At 39.1% G+C, this 24,914-nt stretch overlaps 1 protein-coding gene across 1 annotated transcript in view; it reads right to left on the bottom strand.

Annotated features, from left to right (window-relative positions):
- Positions 1–746: 746 nt before the first annotated feature.
- The window catches only part of STPG2 (sperm tail PG-rich repeat containing 2), a 575,709-nt gene continuing 551,541 nt past the window's right edge, over positions 747–24,914 (bottom strand). The window contains exons 14-15 of the mRNA XM_083179066.1: positions 5,565–5,722; positions 747–2,815 (exon numbers count right to left, since the gene is read on the bottom strand). Coding sequence (XP_083035192.1) covers positions 5,588–5,722 — 135 coding nt within the window. The 3' untranslated portion in view covers positions 747–2,815; positions 5,565–5,587. The remainder of the gene's footprint in view (positions 2,816–5,564; positions 5,723–24,914) is intronic.

Raw genomic sequence — 24,914 nt, 5'->3', positions numbered from 1 at the left:
TGTTTTGATACTCCTCTATGAATAAAGCAAGCATAATATGAGGATTTTATTAACTATATATTTTATATATCCTGTATACAGTATGTGCTGTACAAACTAAAAAGTGGAGAAATGTTACAGAAACTCACAAAACAGAATCATTTTTTATTTTTTTTATTTTAAGTGATCAAAACAGTAATACTGTGCAGATATATAGATAACAACAGAGAAACTCAAAGAATATATGGAAAAGGGGTGAAGGCATAGGAGGAGACAATAAGATGTGGTAGTATTCAGCTATACAGTATATTTTAAAAATCTAGTGGAAAAGAAGTTACTTTATAGTGCTGAGTAACATAATATTATATACTGTACATGGATCCAGGGGCGTAATTTAAAAAAAATGTGCTCCATTCTACAAACAGGGGATGTACATGGTGATACAGAGGGGTAGTGTGTGTATAATAAAGGCGAGATGTACTAAGCCTTAAAAGTGATAAAATGGACAGTGACACAGCAGTTACGAGCTGATTGGCTGGTGGTTTATCACTGTCCATTTTATCACTTTTCAAACTTAGTACATCTGGCACTAAGGAGCAGATTTATTAAGCTTGGAGAAGAGATAAACTGGAGATAAAGCGGAGAAAGGGTAAAAGGAGAAAAAGCACCAGCCAATCAACTCCCAACTGTCTTTTTCAAACACAGCTGATTGGCTGTGCTTTATCTCCTTTTACCTTTTCTCCGCTTTATCTCCAGTTTATCTCTTCTCCAAGCTTTATAAATCTGCCCCTAAGTCTCATACCGCTGTAGGGGGTAGGGGATACAGGGTGTCACATGCAGGGGTAGGGGTAGAGGGAGTCACAAAAAATGGAAATGAGGGGTTTAGATGGGATCACACAAACATAGGAAGACAGTAGTGACAAGGTGTATCACTCAAACACAGACAACGCAGGTGTAGGGAGGTACAGGGGATCACACATACATGGAAAGGAGGCATATAGGGTCACAAACTCAGGGATAGGTGGGTAGATGGCTCCTTGTGCACTGACCAAGCTGTACAGTGCACTGCAGCCTCCAGGGTTTAGTTATGGAGGTCCGCAGATACAAGTACAGGGCAGCCTGGTGGTGGGAGAATCCCGAGTGGAACACAGAGCAAACTGAGTGGCACCATGGTACTGCCAGCTGGAGGCACCAATGAGTCATCCCTGTATAGGAACAGATGCAGCCTAGCCCTTCTACTTTACCTATGGTGCTGCTGCTGCAGGAGAAGGGTGGGTGATGGGTCTGCTGGGCGGGATAAGATAGCGCGTCAGATCTCTGCTGGCATCAAGGTGAAGGGGGAGAGTGTTTGTGCTGGGTTCCTGCCTCCAGTGGCCAAGCTGGGGCAGACTGTGTTCTGGGACTTTTTCTGAAGTAAGGGAAGTGTAACTGGGTGCAAGGGGAGCTGTAAGCCCTAGAAGGAACTCAGGCCTTATAGCAGCTGCATCCCAGGCTACACTGTATGGATCCAATACAGGCAAAGAGTTGACTTAAGCTATGCACACACACTTCGTTTTGCTTTAGATTCGATGTTAAATTAGATTTTCGATCTGGCATTAGATGTTCTCATTCCATTTGGCATTAGATCTGTACTTAGATATCGATTTTGATATCGAATTTGATTTACATTCATGGTACATTGTACACATTTGATTTACTGGATCGAATTTGATATTTCCTTGGCTGCACAGTCTATTTTTCTTTTAGATTTTGAGAAAACGGTAGTGCGCATCGAATCGAATGCAGATCGAAAGTATCCTAAAAAACCATTCGATGTGGATTCGATTTTGCTTCTATAAGCAAAATCGAAACGAAATCAGGGAAAAGTCAAAGTGTGTGTACACAGCTTTAGACTGCTTTTTCCTGTAAGAGAAAGATGGGGGGAAACCTGACCTCAGCAATACCATATCAATGTGCTGTTTAAATAGCTCCTATTCAGTAGTACAGTTGATAGCATTTTTCATTTGTGATTAGATGTTTATCATTATTTTGGATGAAAACACTAGGCACCATTAGTAAAGAAGGATTTATACAAAGGTACAGTATTCAACTGTATTGCAGAAAAGTTTGTGTTATATGATGATTATTATTAAAAATAATATTTTAATATAGTTTTACCAATCAATGTTATTTCATCTTTTTAATGCATGTAAATTATTTTCCAAATAATAGGTTTTTAGGACCTTTATAAGAAGCAAAGTTATCTATCTCGCAAGACAGTTGTTTTATTATTTATATATTTTTTAGGCCCTTGGATGCTTTTATACTCTTTTATTTACTATTGATAGTTCTTATTTATTTATTAACAGTTTCTTATATAGAGCAGCAAATTCCATTGCACTTTACAATTGAAAACATTGATAAACAAACTGGGTATTTTCAGCCAGTTATAAAGCTTGGAGGGCCCTGCTCACCATCCCAAAACTCATATAGAGTAGTATCCTATAGCCAGATTATTTCAGGTAATATAACTGCACTGCATAAGATATTGAATGCTAAAAAAACATTATTCTAAACCTTTTGATTTGTCAGATTTCTGCTGTCTTTAATCAAAACATTTTCAACTACCTACATAAAATTGCCAGGTATAACATACAAATGAGACATTGTGAGCATTTAATTCAATTCTTAAGTCATTTTGCTCTCTTACACTATATTTAGACAAATAATACAGTGTGGAATTAAACAGAACATTTGAAAGAATTGTACTTTTTCCTCAGTCGCGTGATTTAGTAAAGTGGGATGTAGTCTTTTGGGAGAGATTGTCAAGCAGTATCTGCTGCTTATCAGGATACAGCTGTAAAGAGGCAATTGTAGTAAAATTAAGAAAACAAGGAATGGAGACAAGCAATGTGTGTATATTTACTATTAAAATACTTATTCATTATGGCATTTATGAGCTGATTCAAAGATGGAAACTAGCATCTTTGTATGCAGTGGTTCAGTGAAATTATGCTAAAGCCACAAAAGGTATCTTAAGTCAAAAGATACCCACTGCTGCCTCCAAGCATGCAGCTTCAGATCATACGAGGATGCCTGACCATCTGAAAAGTGAGTAAAGCTGGGTACACATATATACAATTGTCGGGCCGTTCTTCCGTTCTGGGACAAAAGGCCGTTTGATTGCATAGGTGTGTACGCTGTCCTGACTCCCTCTGTACGATCGATAAATGGGCAATAACGGTCTTGTCCGTCCATACTCGGTCGGTCGAAGGTTCAGTGCTGTTTAATATTCATCCGACAGGACGGGCCCTTATCGGAACAAAAGTGCAGTGTGTACGCACGCTCGATCGATATGCTGGCCGTTCTTGCGATTATACTGCCAAAGCTGGAACGCCCATGTGGGCGTTCTGTAGCTGCATGATCTCTCCTACAGCACAAGAAGCGTTCACCTCTCCCCATGTATATTTAAAGAAATAATCATAATATACATGTACCCTATCTTTACAGCAGGTCGCCGTATCTGTCCCTAGTTACCCTGCCGGCTGCTATAAAGACGGGGTACGCGACTCACACATGCCTAGAAAAAAAGGAGTGCTGAAATGCCTGATGTCAATCGTGCTATGGCTTTTGTGTAACTACAAAGAACATCCTATCCCCCAATCTGCATATATGCAGATCCACAACTATCAGCCAACTACAACAATATATCTAAATAACATACACATCTGAAACAGCCCCTTCACTTAAGGGGTTTACAATAATAATCGCAGTGGTAAGTTTATGCTGGTTATCAGCAAAGTCATTACCTGTTTGGACACCTGGTGCGGTAGTATATATTGGCAAGGTTGCAAATCCACCAAAGCCCACCTGGCCGCCACCCATTCGCAAAGGCGATTCCCTTGCAGGGTCTGTGAATGGATGTTACACAGTAATATCCATTCTTAGCCTAGTGGGATCCACCCACATCATTTGATGGTCAGAATTATGTATTTTCTTTTGCTATGCTGAAAAGTTAAACTAATTCCCTCTTCACCTTGCTTAAAATGTATCAAGCTCACCTACTGACTGTAATTCACATAACAGTTATAAGCAGTGGCAGATTTTACCTATAGGCTGCATGACTACTGACCCCCTCCCAATAAAATCTACCACCTCAGCGAGCTCAGCTGAGTCAGTTGCAGTCTGCTAATTTAGGGTTTTTTTCCCCTTCATGAAGACAGCTGTAATGATGGTGTGCAGTGCAAGTGAGAAGATGTGCCACAGGAAAAACTGGACCTTATTCTGGTTGACTCGCAAGGCCGGCCACATGGCTGCCCGCCTCCCCCTCGCACCGGCATCACTGCATACTCATCCATTCGCAGCCTTGGGTGTGGGGGAGACCTGATTGGCAACCATCAAATTATTTCTCCAGCCCTCGCAGATCAGAGACACCTCTGTAGTGTCTCAGATCTACAAACTCCCTGTATGAGGACAGGGAGGGCAGCTGACATCCGGTGATGTCAGCTGCCTGTCCCCCACACCCGCATTAGCATGAGAAAGCCCAGCATTTTCATGGGAACGCCCATGAAACTGGGTGTTCCCATGGGCTGTGCCCCCCCCCCTCCCCTGCCGCAGCCCCACGGCCCCTGCCCACACTGCTAGGTATTAAGGGGAAGGTGAACATGCAGTTCGCCATGTACGTTCACACCAATCATCTGCACAGACGCATAACTGTGACAGGAGAGAGATGGGGCTACTACTCTGTCTAGGGCAACATCTTTTTTAAATCATCCAGCAACACAGGTGTCTCAGCATACCAGGAATCCTCGCTGTAATGTAGCCCATACACTACAGTGATATTGCATACAATCCATCCATTTAGACCGCATCTGTGCGATAAATCAAAGGACTGTAAGCATGATTAATGGGTTCCCGATGCGATGCACGGGCCCAACGGTCACATGTCAAAAGATATTATGTCCTGCACATAATATTTATCGAATTGCATAAGCAATTGCATGTGTTTTTTTTGCATGAGCGATCGCTCAAATGCAATCAGTGGCAGGTTCAGGGAGCTGGGGCCGAGTGTGGGTCATGGTGTAGTGGGGACCGGAGCATTGCCAGTGGTGGAGCAGGGACCGGAGCACTGGCAGCAGTGGAACGGGGACCGGAGTGGTGGAGCAGCAGTGCTGTGAAGGAGCGTTCGTGGCGGCGGGACTCAGCAGCGGTGCCAGAATCTTTTTTTTTTTTTAAACACTGGGCGGCTCTCACATTCAGGCATCCAGTGTTTCAAATTCTGCCGCTGCTGAGCCCCACTGCCGCTAGTGCTCCTTCACAGCGATACTGCTCCACCACTCCGGTCCCCACTTCACACTTCACAGCCACTGTCACTCCTCTTCAAGCACCCGTAGATGGCATGCGACATCAGGTGCTGGAAAAAACACACTGGTCACCACGAGATGCAATCTGATGCGATGTGACATCCCAGGCTTATTAGATCTATGTTAAGGAAGTATATATTATCTCCCTAATATTGTATCCATGCAGGCTAAAAATGTACATGAATTTATACTTGCAAACACATAGAAGAAATGTGATTTAATAAAATTGTACATTGTGCTCACCAGTCATAAACTTCTGCATCAAATCAGACACTTAGAAAGAATGGTTGTTTATCGGTTTCGTCTTTCAGTGGATAGGTTTCTACTACATTCAGCAAAGGGTTTGGTAGAGTGGCATTAAATGTCCCCTTCAGTACGGTGTCCTTAAATATAGGGCTCAACTGTTGAGAAAAAACATATACTATGATTTAGTAAAATTAGTCTTAAAGGGTTACCAAACATTTGTCATCTCCATGATAAAGTAGCCATAATGTACTGTCTATATAGGAGATTTCTCTGAAAAACGTAAAGACTTCATGGACAACATGTGAATTAAATTTCTCCAGAAACATGGTGGTGACTAGGTAATAGATTCTGTGATGAAACTGGTGGAATTCCAGAAAGTTTGCTGCTAAATTCAAAGCAGCAATTATTTATAGGGAAAAATCATTCTGATTGCTGCTTTAAATTTAGCAGGACATACAGATGTAGCTGCGCTCATCTTTGCAGTGGTCCATCCACTCTTGCTTGTTTGTCGCTCCAAATTTGCAGCCATCATGTGGAATTGCCACGCTGCGATATCGCCTCTCGGTGTGATTCCATGAGCAGCAGGAGTGAAATAGACACACGCATGTGACGAAGGACTTGCCCCAATCCCCACAGGAGTCAAACAAGGGGCAGTATGGATGGTGTAATGGTTAGCATTACTGCCTCACAGCACAGAGGTCATGGGTTCGATTTCCACCATGGCTCTAACTGTGCTGAGTTTGTATATTCTCCCTGTACTTGCGTGGGTTTACTCGGGGTACCCCGGTTTCCTCCCACAATCCAAAAATATACTGGTAGGCTAATTGGCTCCCAACAAAAAATTAACCCTAAGTCTGTGTGTGTGTACATGTGGTAGGGAACATAGATTTTAAGCTCCACTGGGGCAGGGACTGATGTGAATGTTCCAATATTCTCTGTAAAGCGCTGCGGAATATGTATGCGCTATATAAGAAACTGTTAATAAATAAATAATGATTAAATTGGTGCTGGAATCATGGGCTTAGCTACATCAGTACACAAAAATCAGGACAGTGTTCAACCTAGATATAAAGTAACTCAAAGATATTTCACCACCTGAATGCCAAATATGCCAATTTTATATGACATATGCTGTCAGGGCCACTAAGACACTTTGCTGACCTTGCTATGGGTAATGGGACATGGTAATATGGGGACATAGATACCGTATATCCAATTGTGACCCACATGATTACAATGTTGAGGGGGTGTGACAATGACATATGAAAGGGTCGTCTTTGTAGGCAATATCCTAATGTATTGGATTTTATGGACCCAGATGTACAAAATAGAAAATATGCTATATCAACTTTTGTAGGACACTTCTTAAATGCTGATGAGTTTGTTTTGGGGGATGACCATTCCTCATTAGCTGTAGATGAATAAACAGTACTGTATATTGGCTTTACTGTACTTCTACTCTTAAACTAGGTACATAACCCTCCTGCTTGCTTCCCAGAGCCCCCAACACCCTCTTCTGCACCCTCTACATCATATGGGCAGCCCAACGCTGATTGGCAGCCAGCTCCTCACCGGACACTCATGTTGATTTCGGTTAGGGCAGTTGCAGCCGCCCTCCTCCATTTGAGTCACAGGGGGCGGGGGCAGCAGAGGACAGCACAGAACCAGGAGCCGGTACACAGGGTGGATAAAGTGACAAAAGTTTACTACTGTATGCCAGTTCTCATTTAATTCCACCCCCTAAATCACAGTAGCCTAAATCACAGCATTTTTTTTTTTTGCGCAGGGACAGGACTTAATGACATCAGCCTTATCCCCGGCTCCTCGATGTGTTGCCTCTCCCGGCTTCTCCTGGAGAGAGACAACCTTAAAAGTAAAGTAAAAAAGATACAGATGTGTGTGGAATTATAATCACACACAAATTCCCTTTTAAGAGAGAGCGCCACACAGCTGAATAAATTCAATTCAATTTATCAATTACATACTAGTCAATTTAATTTTTATGTAAAAAACATACCGTATAACAATTGTCAGTCCTATATGAACTACGCATTTCTAGAGAGGATGTTTTTACATGCAGCTTGCCAGGTGATGTCTGCACACACTGCATTTACTGCACAATATCGGCTTGTTAGGACAGATGAACATTGGTCACCATACACTGTTGCTGGGAGCTAATCTGTCAGGCTTGTGAATGACAGTCTGCTTTGGATGAGGTATACATAATTGGGGTTATTCTGGTTGGCTCTGTAAGCTGTAAGGATCACAGTTTACTGAGTACCAGAGATGTCGCCTGCTGCCTGTAATAATTGGTGTAATAACCGGACTGGCCCACTGAGAAATGTCGATCGGTCCTATAATTGTATTGTGTGTACCTAACTTTACAATTGAATGTTTTTGTTGCACACATGTTCAAGGGGTTTTTAAATACTTTGTCAAACACACAACACATTTCCCCTTAGGAACAGTGAGATTGAGTCGCATTAGTGTCCAAAGCATGGACGCACACATAAAATAACTTACATAAGAACAATACCTTTTTCTATGTAAACTAATGAAAACTAAAAATAATTTATATTAAGGCCCAAGAATTTGAAAATTGCACAATTTCAAGATACAGCAGTATTGATATGTTTTCTCCAGATGTATCAGTATCACTGGGAGCTGTCACAGATTAGATAATAGCATATGTAAGAGATAGTAACAGTAATGATTCACCTTTCACATGAAGGTTGCACCTCTCTATCTCTCTCTGCTAGATAAGAGCCTGTTTATATTAGAGTGTATATAAAAAACAACTTGACAACGAGCATAGCTATCAAACAGGCTGCTTGCATAACAAAAGGTTGAACAATTATAATAAAGAGTGCTACAGCAAGGGGAGCTTTGACAATGCTAATTCTTATGGGATATAAGTAGATAAACAGCGCTGTTTAACAATTGAGTAGCATATGAGACAAGCACAGAGCTAGGAGCAGCACAAACGCACTAATTGGAAAGTAGGACTGATGTAATAAAAAGTGACTAGGGGGAGAAAGGTCATTTGCAACTTGCGTTCCAGATGATAGTACTGGAATTTGTAAAGGTAATGAGATGCAAAAAACGGCTACATTAACTTGCATAATAATGAAGTGTTATAACTATAGCAATTAAGGCATGTAACTATTAGCAGGAAATTACATATTGTCCATGCTCAATAATAATAGCCTGGTTTTACTAGTGAATAAAAATCTTGTCTTATTGGCTAGTTACGTCTATGCTATAACTAGAGGAAACAAGTGGTGGGTAATAGGAGCTAATCACAGGAGTGTTCTAGTAAATGATGATATGTAGCGTATATTAATACCTAACCTATTATTATTGGTATGGGATATTAATTTTCATATTAGACATACAACTGGTTTTCATATTTTTCCCCTGTAAGAAAACAGCTACAGATGTGTTCTCATTCTTGGTTTCTGCTATATACCTCATTTCATAGTGCAGTATACTGCATAACACACACAGCACTAACCAAGTGAGGAGGATAGAAGAAAATCATTCCCTTCCAGAGTCCATGTGAGCGAAGCTGCTGCATGTAGTTGTATGTGCTCAGTAGCTCGCTCTGCTGGTGTCATTGGAATGAACACTTCTTGCTCCAGAACTCTCAGTGAGGAGCAGGAATTCTCCTATTGTGTGGCGCTGGTGGCCCCGGCCAATGCAGAGAGATAGAAAAATACTGGCTCTTTCAACAAAGTGAGGGCCTGGGATAATATACCCCCTGAGCCCTTCCTTTAATCCAGCTCTGTCCATTAATAATGGTTCAATCTTATTTGTGTACAATACAGTATGTATTGCTATGGATATTAAAGATTCAGTACAGAATCCATTTTTCTTCTACTGTATTAAACATGCTTATTATTTAGTCAAACTACAGTATTATCTGTATTTGATATATGTCACTTGTCAATGTTCATATAATATACTGCTGAGATAATTTCAGCACACTTAGCATCATCCCTGGACTGATACGGCACACTTAGCATCACCCCTGGACTGATACAGCACACTTGGCACCACCCCATGAATACGGCAGACTTGATTCACCCCATGAACTATATGGCAGATTTGGCTCACCCCAGGAATTATACAGCACAGATGGTGGCACACCAGGCCTGATACCGCACACATGGCGGCACACATGGAAATATACGGCACATATGTCGGCACCCCTGGACTGATACAGCACACATGGAATTATATGGCACACATGGTGACACTTCTGCAGTACTCATCCTACCAAAATAATCTCCATGCAGATGTTACATCTGCTTCACCTGCAGTGCAACATGATTTCATGATTTTTTCTAATTGCTTGCTTTTATTCTATACTTACAGATGAAACCATGCTGATCGTTGCTGCTATTCGGCCACTCGTTTCTGTTTGTTGCGTCAAAATTGCAGCCACTGCATGGAATTCCATGCATTGACATCAAAGCTCAATGCGTTTCACATGTTGAGGGGAATGCCCCAATCACCATGGAAGTCGCACGTGGTGATTGGCGTGGCATCAATGAATGTAGCTTTATCTGTACTAACATAAATCAGGCCAATAGTATATTAAATGTACAGTATGGTATGTTTTTCTCAAACTATTGTAGCATTTTTATGAAATGTAAAACATAAGTGTAACAAGTTGCAGTTTAACACCTGTCAAAGACTGAATTATACAAGTAAATATATTTATTGGTCTGGAATGGCAACATTCACCTAAACTTAAAATATCATAATACGGTACATGTAGTAATTACAATATAAATGAAAGCTTACTGAAACAACATTGCAAGCAAGGCTCTCAATTCATTGAGAATGTAATTAGTTTTCTAAGTAATCCATGTATCTAAAACAGTTTTTTATAGTCCAAAGCAATCATAATTAAGCTCATGAAAAAAAAAATGCTCTAATAATAATGCATTGATAGGCAAGAAGATTACTTTCATTCACCTAAAAGTAATCCATCAAATTGGGTTTTCTGTTAATAAATGGTGATAGTTGCTGCTTAGTTTCAGCAATAAAAGTAATGGTACTTATGTAGTAACTGGGCTGCCGATTTTTTGATTGTATGCCTTAAGTTAAGGCATACAATCAGATGCGATGCGATGCGATATCGCATCGCATCGCATCGCATCGCATCCGATATCGGATGCGATGACCCGATTTTTCCATAGGAATCAATGTTAAAATGATTCCTATGGAAAAATGGGTCCTTTTCATACCCCTACTATCCAAGTGGGCATGGAGTTGGATATAAACCTGTGGCGAGCGTAGCGAGCCACCGAGCCCGAAGCGTGGCGAGCGAAGCGAGCCCCGCGAGGGGACGGTATTCGTCCCCTCGCGGGGCTCGCTTCGCTCGCCACGCTTCGGGCTCGGTGGCTCGCTACGCTCGCCACAGGTTTATATCCAACTCCATGCCCACTTGGATAGTAGGGGTATGAAAAGGACCCATTTTTCCCATTGAATTCCATGTTAAAATGGACTCAGTCCATTTTAACATTGATTCCTATGGAAAAATCGGGTCATCGCATCGCATCGCATCGAATCGCATGGTCGCATGCGATGCGATGCGATCTCCCGATCCGACCCGATTTAGAAATCGGCAGCCCAGTTACTACATAAGTACCAAAGTAATGTTAAACTCCATATCTACGATCCTAATCGTGAGACATATAATCAGTTTATAAATAATTAAGGTCATTAAGCTGCTATTAAAGTAATTACAGACTTCAAATGCTAGTACATGGTACAGGAACAGCTGCATTCACTGTGCTATATAAAAATGTCATTGGAAGAAAACTTTTTAATTTTTTCACACTTTCTACGTTTCAAGTTTCTGTGAAGAATTAGGCACAAAACCATCTAAAATCACACATTTATTTAACACCTTTTTGGTAAAATAGGATTTTTATTTATGTATTAATATCATTTTATTGAGATAATGTTTTTAGAACACCTGCTTTTTAAAAGAAACTGGAAAAAAAAAGGTTTTATTTTAGTTGGTAAAATATAAAAATATTCTAGAAATATTTAAAAATGTATTAAATATTTTTTTGAGAATATTAATTGCTTTAATACTACCATCAAACGCATCAAAAGCTTACGAAAATATGTATTCTGCAGCTTCCATTTCTGTAAATTATTTCATTTTTCAATGACAGGACTACTTGTCTTAGTTCTCTTTCACACAAATATTACTGTTAACCTGAAGTACAGTACAGCTTCCTGTGTTTGGGAAGTAATTATGGTTCCATTACAGAGGACAAAGTTAATGCTGTTGGACAATAAATGAGGGTTTGAAAAAGTGAATTGCTATATACCTGTTGAAAGGAGTACTTGTTGTTCACAGAAACCAATTACTGTAGACAAAATTACAACTATAAGCGAGACTCTGCATTTTTATTGAACATTCGAGATATGGGTCTGGATTTTTTTTGTATGTCAATACTAGAGAGAAAAGAGTGAGTCTGGCAACTGAATGGAAAGAAATATAACTACATAAAATAAAAATAAATCCAATATTATACTGTATATTTATACAATTTTATTTATAAATAAAAATTAAAAACAGGCAATAAATAGTGTAGTTAAAATATTTATTCCCCATAAAAACATAATCAAAGCATATAGACAGCCAATAGCGAATTGGCCTTTAACAATCAGGAGTTGTTGTGGTGGTGAAACCATATATACACAGAAGTAAGTGGTTCTAGGAGGAGAGCAACCAATATACTCTTCTGCCATGCCTTGGGAGGAGTTAATAACATGCCGATATGGAGGATGAGAGCGAAACACTATACTGTAGGAGTAGCAAAGTAAGCATACTCTGGTTGTTCAGGGGTATCCTCCTGGCAGTCTGTAAACGGGGCTGGCTCTACCATTAGGCAGCTGCCTAGGGCGCCAGGCCCCGGGGGGAGCCACCAAGTCTGCCTATCAAAAATGAATGATGCAGGTGGCTGCTGCAGAACTTGTAAGACCTCACCTCCATACTGTCCCTTGAGGCATACTTCCCTGCTTTTCTGCCCCTCCTCCTTGTACTCTGTTGTGAGTGGCAAAGGGGTCCTCCAGGTAAAGCGGGGGACTTTCCCACCTTCCTGAGGTGGGGACTGGGAGGACCACCCAATTTTTTGAGAGTCTCCCTGCCATTCCAGAATGTTTGTCAAGTATGCCTTAAGGGGGTTGGAAAGTGGGTATTGGTGGCAGTATGGGTGAGAGGGGGGTGCAGTAATTTGAAGTTTTGTCTAGGGTGCTGTAAAGCCTTACACCGGCCCTGTCTGTAAATCATGCGTGTCATCCCCAGCCTTTTCGGTCACTGTCTTAGAAAGTAATATACCTGTTATCCAGGATTTTTATAGAAAAATGAGAGATACAAAGATTATGGTTACAAATGATGCAGACCTGTACCTTTTTTAACAACACAAGATAAAATCTGGCTATACACCAGCAATTTAAAACCTTCTCAGCCAATATCTATAAATGCATTGGGCCTGTTCCTGTCCTGTCATTGTACCAATTAAAATTTGATTACCACACTCAGGGGCCTATACAGCATGGTAATTATCAGGGCATAGGCGATGTTATGTCTTCTTACCTGCAGACATGGAGAAAAGCATGGAAAATGCATTCTCTTCCTGTCTTTCTTTACTATCCTGGACAGGTATGTGTACTCTGTACTCTGCACCCTCTGACTGGATTTACCAAACTTTCTCTAATGGACAAAACCGTGCTGCACTGCAGAAGGGCCGAGATGTGCAGAGAGAGTTAGATTTGGGTGGGGTGTGCTTAAACTGAAATCTAAATTGTAGTGTAAAAATTAAGCAGCCAGTATTTGCCCTGCACAGAAAATAAATATCTACCCAAATCTAACTCTCTCTGCACACTTTACATCAGGTATGGGTCATTTGGTAGACAGAAAGTAGGTCGAGAACCATTAGGTCGACACCATTATGTCGACATTAGTAGCCACTCATATTGAAATATGGGCATATATTTGTATTTTACTAATGATGATTTACATTTGTATTTTTCCTTTTTACGACCAGTAATTGCATTCGTATTGGTATAGGTTTATGAATGAATATGCCATAGAAAGAATGCGTATTGTATTTTCCAGTTACTCCAATGTCATTTTGAAATTTACTAACATTCCATATAGTGAAATATGTGTGTATATGATTTGTAAACCAGAACAATTCGTAAAAAAATACAGCTAAAAAATACTCCTTGATTTTGAGGAGTATTTCACATGGTGCAGATTTTGACACATGAAACTATTAATATATTAGCACAAAGCTACTCCCCTGCTCAAATATGTGCCTTATAAAAGGCCATTAAGCACACACACACTAACACATACGCGCACACACAGCACAATGACTGAAGACCAAAAAAAAGACTCAATATAAGATACACTTATAAAGCTACTATACAAACAACAATCACAGGGCAACTTGCACAACAAAAATGCACTCAGAAAACTACAACCAGCAAAACTCCAAACAAGCTCCACCTACTCAACACACTCTTCTCCACGCCTAGCTAAACCCGCAATGAGCTTCGGTGTGTAGGCTGCTTATATATGGCTGGGAGAACACTCCAAAGTTTGTATTTTTCAACCAATCATAAAGTTGCTTTTAGTTTAGATATTTATATATGTATGTATTTTTTTTAAATGTACGTATACTTATAAATACGTACGTAAACTGAACAAATACATATGTAAAAATAGCACAAATTTAAGCCTTAAAACAAGGCAAAATATGAACGCAAAGGACTAGACAATTATGCATGGAAAAATATGACTCCATACGACATCATACGACATTGAAAAATACAAAACCCTAAAATACACCTTTGTGCGTTAGGGTTACAAATACTCATGTGTAATACAAATATGTTACCGATGCCGTAGCCAGACTACGAATGCATATGATTAGTATTCGGAATCTTAGTAAATTTCCCCCATTTGTATTTGTTTCTCTAACATTTATCACTCTTGTCATATGGTGGAAAGATGGAAAAAGAAAAAAAAATATATATATATATATATAGAGCACTCCTCTCTCCTGAAAATACCTTGCTGGGGTGCCCCCTGGATATCCCTGGCGGGGTCTGTATACAGTGGGTAATCAGTGGCACTCCTCAGCCTTGATGTAAGTTAAAATTCATTTATTGTCGCCCTACAGCATTTCGGGGAAGAGTTCCCCCGTTTTCAAGGGGACCTTGAAAACGGAGGAACTCTTCCCCGAAACGCTGTAGGGCAAAAATAAGGGAATTTTTACTTACATCAAGCCTGAGGAGTACCACTGATTATATATATATATATATATATATATATATATATATATATATATATATATATATTATATATATATATATATATATATATATATATATGTCAAAAAAGAGGACAGGAGGGGCGCTCCATAGTGCATAAATGACAGTTTTATTAAAATGATCATAAAACCACTTTCAAAAAAAGAGACAAACAATTGCTTGTACCATAAAAAAGAACGCTGTGGGCTGGGTACCACAAGGCTTTTGTATATACAACACGACCCGGCAAACTCCTACCAGCCGTCCGGAGCACTATCGCCAACCAGGATCACCCACTGGGAACACCGATGGTGAGAACAGCGTGTCGTTGGAAGCCGTAGGAACAGAGGCGTGCAGGGGAGCCGGGTACACACACAGCAGACGTCACAGGCCTCACCCTAACTAGTTTCGTAGTAAAACTTCATCAGAGGGCGTGGCCTGTGACCGTCAGCTGAGAATATTTATCAGAATGATCATCCAATCAGGACACTGCAAAAAAGGTGCTCTATACTAGTGCTGAATGAAACGGTGCTAGTGATTAGTTTAAGCTGCCGCAGGTGGTCTAAAGTCAAAAGACTGAATCTTTTATATAGGGAAAATAAAATAAAAGAAGCACTAACGGAAGGGGAATAATTTAACTTTACGTATAAACATAGTTTACACCTCAAATATGAGGTTTTTAAGAAAAATATCATCTAATTAGATTATACAGAAAAAAACTTTTTATATACAATGGCGGCCGGCAATAGCAGATCGCAGTGTTAATGACACAAATGATCATTCTGAGTCACAGTAATACAATCAATTGGATACATAGCAAACCATAATAAAAGAGGTACAAGAATACATACATAAAATGACCACATTATATATAAGTATACACAATACATAATATTGAGAAAAAAAAAATACATATATATATCATTCTATTGTATAGGTCGACACATGTCGACTATTATAAAAAAGCATACAAATTAGTCATAAAATATCTCTAAAAATACAGCTATGCATGAAGAATAACGGCAAGGATTCCAAATCTTACTAGGCATCTGAAAAACCCTGAATAAGGCGAGAGATTCAGCTAGAGAAGACATTATTCAGTATAAAGAGAAAGATCAAGCCCTAAGTACCTCTAACGAGTGTCTCTTCATTACAAAATACAATGATTCTGAGAGGCAGATCTCTGATATTCTAAAGAAAAACTGGCATATCTTGAGACGAGACCCGATTTTGGGGCCACATATCCAAGATCTCCCCAAAATTGTGTTCACCAAGGCAAAGACCATTAAAAACTTGGTGTCTAAAAGTCAGCTAGATATTGTGAACCCCAGAGAAAGTTCTACCACTTTTCTAAACCTGACAGGCTGTTTCCCTTGTAGCAGATGTAAAATCTGCCCATTAGTTGATAAAGGGTTGTCTTTCAAATCAACATCAAATAATGTGTATAAAATCAAGCAATTTATTAATTGCAATTCATCTTACGTTGTATATCTGTTGGTCTGTCCGTGTGGCCTCCGGTATGTCGGGAAAACAAAAAGATCTTTAAAAACCCGCATACTGGAGCACACACGGAACATTAAACATGGTGTTCTGAACCATGGGGTGTCTCGACATTTTAAACACTCCCATAATAGTGACCCGAGTGGTTTGAGATGGAAGGGAATTGAAATTGTACCCCCGAATAAAAGGGGTGGAGATAGAGATCGGGCACTCCTAAGGCGTGAGACTTTTTGGATTATAACCCTCGGGACCCTCACCCCCGCTGGGTTAAACGAGGGGTACGAAATTACTCCTTTTATTAACCGTTAATATTATCCCTTTTTTATGTCAACCTTGTTGCTATTATACTTGTATCTGCCTTATATTATTGCTTCGTTTAGAGCCAGCCTGTATATGTATCAACTGTCATATTATGTAAGTTTGGTATTATCAACATAGTCTCTGATAACTTACAATTATCCATATTTGTGCGTGTTTTTCAGATGCCTAGTAAGATTTGGAATCCTTGCCGTTATTCTTCATGCATAGCTGTATTTTTAGAGATATTTTATGACTAATTTGTATGCTTTTTTATAATAGTCGACATGTGTCGACCTATACAATAGAATGATATATATATGTATTTTTTTTTCTCAATATTATGTATTGTGTATACTTATATATAATGTGGTCATTTTATGTATGTATTCTTGTACCTCTTTTATTATGGTTTGCTATGTATCCAATTGATTGTATTACTGTGACTCAGAATGATCATTTGTGTCATTAACACTGCGATCTGCTATTGCCGGCCGCCATTGTATATAAAAAGTTTTTTTCTGTATAATCTAATTAGATGATATTTTTCTTAAAAACCTCATATTTGAGGTGTAAACTATGTTTATACGTAAAGTTAAATTATTCCCCTTCCGTTAGTGCTTCTTTTATTTTATTTTCCCTATATAAAAGATTCAGTCTTTTGACTTTAGACCACCTGCGGCAGCTTAAACTAATCACTAGCACCGTTTCATTCAGCACTAGTATAGAGCACCTTTTTTGCAGTGTCCTGATTGGATGATCATTCTGATAAATATTCTCAGCTGACGGTCACAGGCCACGCCCTCTGATGAAGTTTTACTACGAAACTAGTTAGGGTGAGGCCTGTGACGTCTGCTGTGTGTGTACCCGGCTCCCCTGCACGCCTCTGTTCCTACGGCTTCCAACGACACGCTGTTCTCACCATCGGTGTTCCCAGTGGGTGATCCTGGTTGGCGATAGTGCTCCGGACGGCTGGTAGGAGTTTGCCGGGTCGTGTTGTATATACAAAAGCCTTGTGGTACCCAGCCCACAGCGTTCTTTTTTATGGTACAAGCAATTGTTTGTCTCTTTTTTTGAAAGTGGTTTTATGATCATTTTAATAAAACTGTCATTTATGCACTATGGAGCGCCCCTCCTGTCCTCTTTTTTGACAGATCCATTGTTTACTCCCAGAGTCCAGGGAGTTTGGAGGAGGCTGCAGTCCTAAAAATTGGATTTAGTGCTGACTTGCTAAATCAACCTGATTACCAAGTTCTTCTAAATTGGCTGGAGTAGTTGCACCTGTCAGCGCCGTTGGTCCACTACCTGCTGTCATATATATATATATATATAGAAAAAAAGAAGGAAAGGTGCGCTCCATGGTGCAGGTAAAACTTTTATTAGGAGACATACACATGCACTCCAACAGGTAGTTAAAAAGCAGGTGCTCGTACCATCAATAAAAGCACTGTGGGCTGGATACCACAAGGTGTTATATAAATACCACAGGCAGAACAGCAACCGATCAGGAACTTCAAATCACCGCCAGCACAGGACACAGGGACGCTGGGTTGCGCCGTGTATGCTGAGAAGACTGGGACCAGGTTACAGCCGAATCGGAGAGACGCCGGGATCAAACGTAGAGTGCGGGTGTCACAAGCCACACCCTAACGCGTTTCGTCATAGAGACTTCCTCAGAGGGCGTGGCATTGTGACCACCCGTCAGGGTTTATAAGGAGACCAACAGCCAATGAAAAGCCTGTGGTGCGGCCATCACATGAAAGCCTCTCCTGCTAAACCATACTTAATCACAGCCTCACACAGATATTTAACCCTGTGTGCGGTAACGGCACATGCCTTGTACAAAAAAAAAAATGTTTTTAAACACATATAAAAACATGCATGTCCATTTATAAATATCCATTCAGATATTACAAAAGTAACTCATCATAAAAGTGACTAAATACATATAAATTTTGTATGTGTTTAAAAACAATTTTATTGTACAAGGCATGTGCCTTTACCGTTTGATCCCGGCGTCTCTCCGATTCGGCTGTAACCTGGTCCCGGTCTTCTCAGCATACACGGCGCAACCCAGCGTCCCTGTGTCCTGTGCTGGCGGTGATTTGGAGTTCCTGATCGGTTGCTGTTCTGCCTGTGGTATTTATATATCACCTTGTGGTATCCAGCCCACAGTGCTTTTATTGATGGTACGAGCACCTGCTTTTTAACTATCTGTTGGAGTGCATGTGTATGTCTCCTAATAAAAGTTTTACCTGCAAAATGGAGCGCACATTTCCTTCTTTTTTCTAGATTTCTTCATCCTGACCCTGGATGCCCATACTTGAAAGGGAGCTGCAGTCCGATATATATATACCTGGACTTTGGTGATCTAATCCCCTCTTTTTATAAGAGTGTGGGTTTATTTAAGCTGGACATTGATTAGCGCTATATATACCTGTTCTTATCTCTATATATATATATATATATATATATATATATATATATATATATATATATATATATATATACAAAGCAGGGTTTCTCCTCCTCACAGAAAAGTGGATCATCCTGCTGCTTGTAAACTGTGCTGTTTGCCTCTTGACAAAGGGGCTGATGCCCCGAAACGAGCCGTTGAGGCCCCAATAAAGATTTGTTCACTTGCTGCAGTGACGTGTCGTTTCCACTTTTCTGTGAGGAGGAGAAACCCTGCTTTGTATTTATTCTGGCAAAGGCACGCAGCCTTATTTGAGGAACTTAAGGAGAGTGCTGGTCCATCCACCTGCTTATATATATATATATATATATATATATATATATATATATATATCAATGATAAATATGATGTTTTGCAAAAAGACTGTTTATGTGGAGCATAGAATGCACAGAACACTATGGATAGTGAATCAATTACATGCACAGTTATACAGTAAATTTAATGATTCTGATGAAAATATACAGTATAATGTCCTGTAGAAATACTTTTTAAGAAAAGAAAGGAAATCTACAGTATGTGTCCTTTCTGTGTTTGGCCACAATTTCAGCCATTTCAATGCCTATGCCTATAATGTCATACAGTATTTGATGAAAATACACAGTACATAATCTCAATAGTAACAGAAATACTATTTTATTTTCAAATAAACATAACTGTTTCCAATTCCATGACCCAAGCCTCTTCATCTCAGTGAATACCTGTAAGGCACTGTTCTTTCTGCCGTGAAAAGGGTAAGCTGCATATATTTCTGGATGTTAATCTCCATTAAAATATCCTGGTATTGAAAAGGTCAGAATGAATGATTAATGCATTGTGTTGTAACTATAAACCACAAGAAAAGCTTTTGAGCCACTTGTCATCTCCTTGCAGAATGACCACATAGCTCTGGATATAATTTTGCAAGCATACAAATAAGAAACTGGTGCCCACTCACATCATCCCACTGCTATCTCGTCTAATGCTCATGTGTATACGTATATATAGTATATATATATATATATATATATATACAGTATACACTGTATATACCTATACACATGAGCTTTAGATGAGATAGCAGTGGGATGATGTGAGTGGGCACCAGTTTCTTATATATATATATATATATATATATATATATATATATATATATATATATATATATATATAGTTGATAGAAGAAAAGATGGCACTCTGAGGTCTTTTTAAAGTTGAAAAAAGTGTATTACACAGCAAGTAAAAAGGCTATATATATATATATATATATATATATATATATCTCCGGACCCTTTAGAGGGGTGGGTCGTCTGCCCACCGTCCTGCCATCCAGTCCAGTGATTTGCTTATATAGTCCAGCCCACCAGCCCAGTGAAAGTGCTGTATAGTCCAGTCCAGTGATATCTCTGTATATTCCAGTCTAGTGGTACTGCAGCATAAGTCCGGTCCAGTGGTACGTCAATTTAAGTCCATTGATAATGCTACTTAAGTCCAGTCAAGTGATACTGCTGAATAAGTCCAGTCCAGTGGCATTGCTGTTAAAGTCCATTGGTACTGCTGCATAAGTCCAGTCCATTGGTACTGCTGCATAAGTCCAGTAATACTGCCGTTAAAGTCCATTGGTAGTGCTGCATAAGTCCAGTCCAGTAATATTGCTGCATAGGTCCATTCCAGATGCACTGACGTTAAAGTCCCTTGGTACTGCTGCATAAGTGCAGTAATAGTAAAAGTCCATTGATACTTCTGCATAAGTCTAGTACAGTGGCACTGCTGCATAAGTCCAGTCAAGTGCCACTGCCGCTTAATTCCAGTCCATTGATACTGCTGTCTAATTCCAGTCCAGTGATACTGCTGCATAAATTCAGTCCATTGGTACTGCTGTTAAAGTTATTGGTTCTGCCATTAAAGGTCAGTCCAGTGATACTGCTGTATAATTCCAGTGGGCTGCCATGTGTTGTATATTCCAGGGGTGCTGTCATATGTTGTGTATAATTCCAGGGGTGGCCTATGTTTGCCATATAATTCCAGGGGTGCTGTCATCTATCGTATATCATTCCAGGGGTGCCCCATGTGTGCCATATAACTCCAGGGGTGCTTCCATATGTTGTGTATAATTCCAGGGTTCCCCATGTGTGCCATATAATACCATTGGTGCTGCCATGTGTCATGTATATATCCAGGGATGAGACAAGCGTATATTTCATGGGGTGCTGCTATGTCTGCCATATCAGTCCAGGATAGCTGTCATATTTTTTATTAAACAAATAAACAAAAGTTTTTTATTTTTTTTTATTTTTACTGCAGGAGTGTCGCCATGTTGGCTGTATAATTAGATGCGTGCCGCCATGTGTGCCTTATCAGTCCAGGAGTGCCACCATCTTTGCCATAGAATTTGGCAGTTATATGCTGGTACAGGGATCAGTGATATTTGTTTTTCTTCTTTATGATTCTTCATGTATTCTTCCAAATAGGGCAAAACATGGAATAATGCCTTCAAATCTCTCATCTAAATAAACCCCAAATATGTTGAATCTTTGATTAGTTGCAATTGGTAAGGTGATGTTTCTTTTAATGAGCCAACATGATGGATATTTATGGTCAAAAGAGATCATTTTAATGTAATACAATTTAAAAATGGTGCTGACTCAAAAACAATTAGAGTTCAAATAAAGAGTTAATGACCAGAACTCATATTCCTGGTTATCTCCTGTGACAGTTTGGAGCTGAACAGTCAAGTTTAATTTATAGACCGTTGCTGTCCAAAATCATCATTTGTAAAATTGAAAATACTTAGTAAATATTCCTTTAATGAAATGGACAATTGTTTCTTTACAAATGCAGGACAACAAAAGCGCATTACACAACTGAATACATCAATTCATAATACATGTTCTTTGTTTTGAGGATGTTATGCATTTCTGAATTTTGCTAAGCTGCTAAACTGATTTTATTTATCTGCATTAATTAAACAGATTAGAGTAGGAAAAATGTACGCCTTATTTAAAAATGCATTATAGGACATTATGTTCCCTCACTATTCAGATTAATCTGAATAACATATAAACTAAATAAAACATAAATATTTATTAAGTAAACAGTCTGCTGTTATGTATGAACTGATAATATTTGAAACTAAAGAACTTTATATATAGAAATGACAATGATTTATTGTGAGCTAAAACATTCATCATTTAACGAAATAAACTGTTGTCTCTCCATCCAAACGTATCACTGGAGACAATGGGTTTTCAGCCAGAGTAGGCATAACTTTATGTAAAACATTAGTATTTGGAACCATAAATATCCCTTACTCTGGTACACACTGACAAAGTAGGTTTTAGTATTGTTACAGGTATGGATGTTTCTATAATGGGTGCCGTGTGCGTGGAGCCCAAACTGCAAATATTACACCCTTATATGATACTTACAGCTGTGGTGGCATCTCAACACCAAAGACACAAATAACTTGGTGCCGCGCCATGTTGCTGGAGACCTGAGAGGAGGGGGCCCGAAGCAAAGGTTGCACGCGAGTCTTAATATCTCTTAAAACATGCCTGGTTTCAGGGTTGTTTTTTTCCTTAGAAATTAGAGTTATTTTGTTTCTTTGAAGGGTAAATATTGGCCGGTTAATTTTGACACTACAATATAGATATCAGTTTGAAGTACAAATCCCACCCAAATCTAAGTCTCTCTGCATATGTTACATCTTCCCTCCCTGTAGTGCATATGGTTTTGTCCATTAAAGAGAGAATTTGCTTTTCTGAGTGAACCAGAATCAGGGGCAATGTTTCTGAGGTCTGAATGGTATTTTATGACTGCCTTCAGTGCCACTCAGTTTCTGCTGGTTCACTAGCTTGTGTAGATGCTAATTAGATCTTATTGCCCTGTGTCCAGACTCCAGAGCATACTGCCACTAGGTATGGAGGGGTGACACTTCATGTTGGCGTGAAGTTCATATTGATTTTAAATGTACTGTAAGTTTATATTAAAACATATGAATGTGCCAGGTGTGCCCAAGCACACCATAATGTCTCAGTGCTTGTCCGAAAATTATCCAGTACCCCAGCGGATTCTAATGAGGGGATAGTATCAGAGAGTGGAGGAGCTGAGGAGGGAGAGTTCATTGAGTTGGACGTGTACTGTGTAAAATAATAAAACAATCCAGAAGACACAATTGTGTTGAAATATGTGTTCTAAATTGCATATATGCTCAAGGGGAAAGCACTGTGATGTTGCCTTATTCCCCTAAAAAGAGGTAGCCGAGCGAGTGCCAATGAAGAAGGAGAAAATTGCAGAGCTTACTGATAAGGTCATACATTGTCAGATGAGTCAATTGGAGATGTGGCATATTATTATATGAGGTGAGATATGTTGCCATGATATAATGGGCGATTAGAGGACAAGATGATAAGAAGGGAATTAATGACATATGTCCCTAGGTGAACCTAGACTTGGTCCTCCTGTGGTGAATGCAGTACACACTATTTTTCACCTTGATGCTCAAAGGTTGCTGCATACGCCTCTGTCTTACAGCAAACTCTAACAACGTGTGCGCGTTTTGCTAAAGATGGTCTATGTCCAGCAGAAACCTCTAGTGATGAATTTACTACAGTTCCCTTGGAACCTGAAAGGAACTGCAGTTACAAAATGTAATGAATATACATTATATTTATCGGTTTAATAAGAAAAAATCAAGAGATACGGGTGAAAATTCACACTCAACACAACAATTCGAATAATGGTCTGGACTTGTTTAGCAATAAATTTCCAAATTCTCCAATTGAGCTTCATTTTCTAAATACTGTTTTTTATGCTTTATTATATATTATACCTTAAATGACTAATATTTAGGTTTATTCATGTAATGTGTAGTTCTGAAACATACATGAATATATTCATCAAATCAAATAAACAGAGGGGATAAACTACATCCATCATCGATGGTTTACTTTACAAGAAGATATTTTAAACATGAAATAAGTAAAGGTTAACAACTGATCTTAAAATTATTACAGGGTGATTGCTCGCCACTAAATCATAACAAATACAAAAATGTAATAATACCCAATAGTGTTAAAAGTAATATATGATAAATTAGGGAACAGGCTGTTCAAATAAATTATGCAGCTTTAATTTTGTTATTTACAGAATGCATTATCAGGTACGATTTGGTGCTCTGTGGATTAAAAGTAGTCACATTTGAACTCAGCAGGATACATTTTCAAAGCTTGTAGGGCACACAGACACAAATCCTCTTATTTTTTTTTTTAAACTGGATTTCATTTTTTTGCGGATCTGCCATATCCTGCTTTGAAATTGTACACAGCTCAGCAGCAGTATGCTTGGAAATTCAGGTGGATGTTTTTTTTTTAAGATTTAAAGACATTCTGTATCTAGAATTCACAATGTATTTTGGCATCTTAACCCAGTTTCTGTGCTTTGATGCTGTTCTTTACAAATATTTTGATAATGCAATGAGGTTTGTATATAACACATGGAATTTCAGTTGCAGCAAATGTTAATGCAGTGAACTGCTTGTGAAATTTTTATTACAGGTTGAGTATCCCTTATCCAAAAATAATTTTGGATAACTAATTATTCCGTATTTTGGAATATTTTTATATTTCAATGTGGTATCTTGCATTTATGTTGCATAAGCACATCAAACACATGAAATACACACAAATGTATTTTATTTGTGCATGAAATCAGGTTTCAAAACATGAAACAAAGTTTTGTACAATCTCAGG

The sequence above is a fragment of the Crinia signifera genome, chromosome 1 (assembly GCF_055691185.1).
Source record: "Crinia signifera chromosome 1, ASM5569118v1, whole genome shotgun sequence".
Taxonomy (NCBI): domain Eukaryota; kingdom Metazoa; phylum Chordata; class Amphibia; order Anura; family Myobatrachidae; genus Crinia; species Crinia signifera.
Note: the sequence above shows the minus strand (reverse complement) of the source record. Positions and strands in the feature narration are given on the sequence as shown.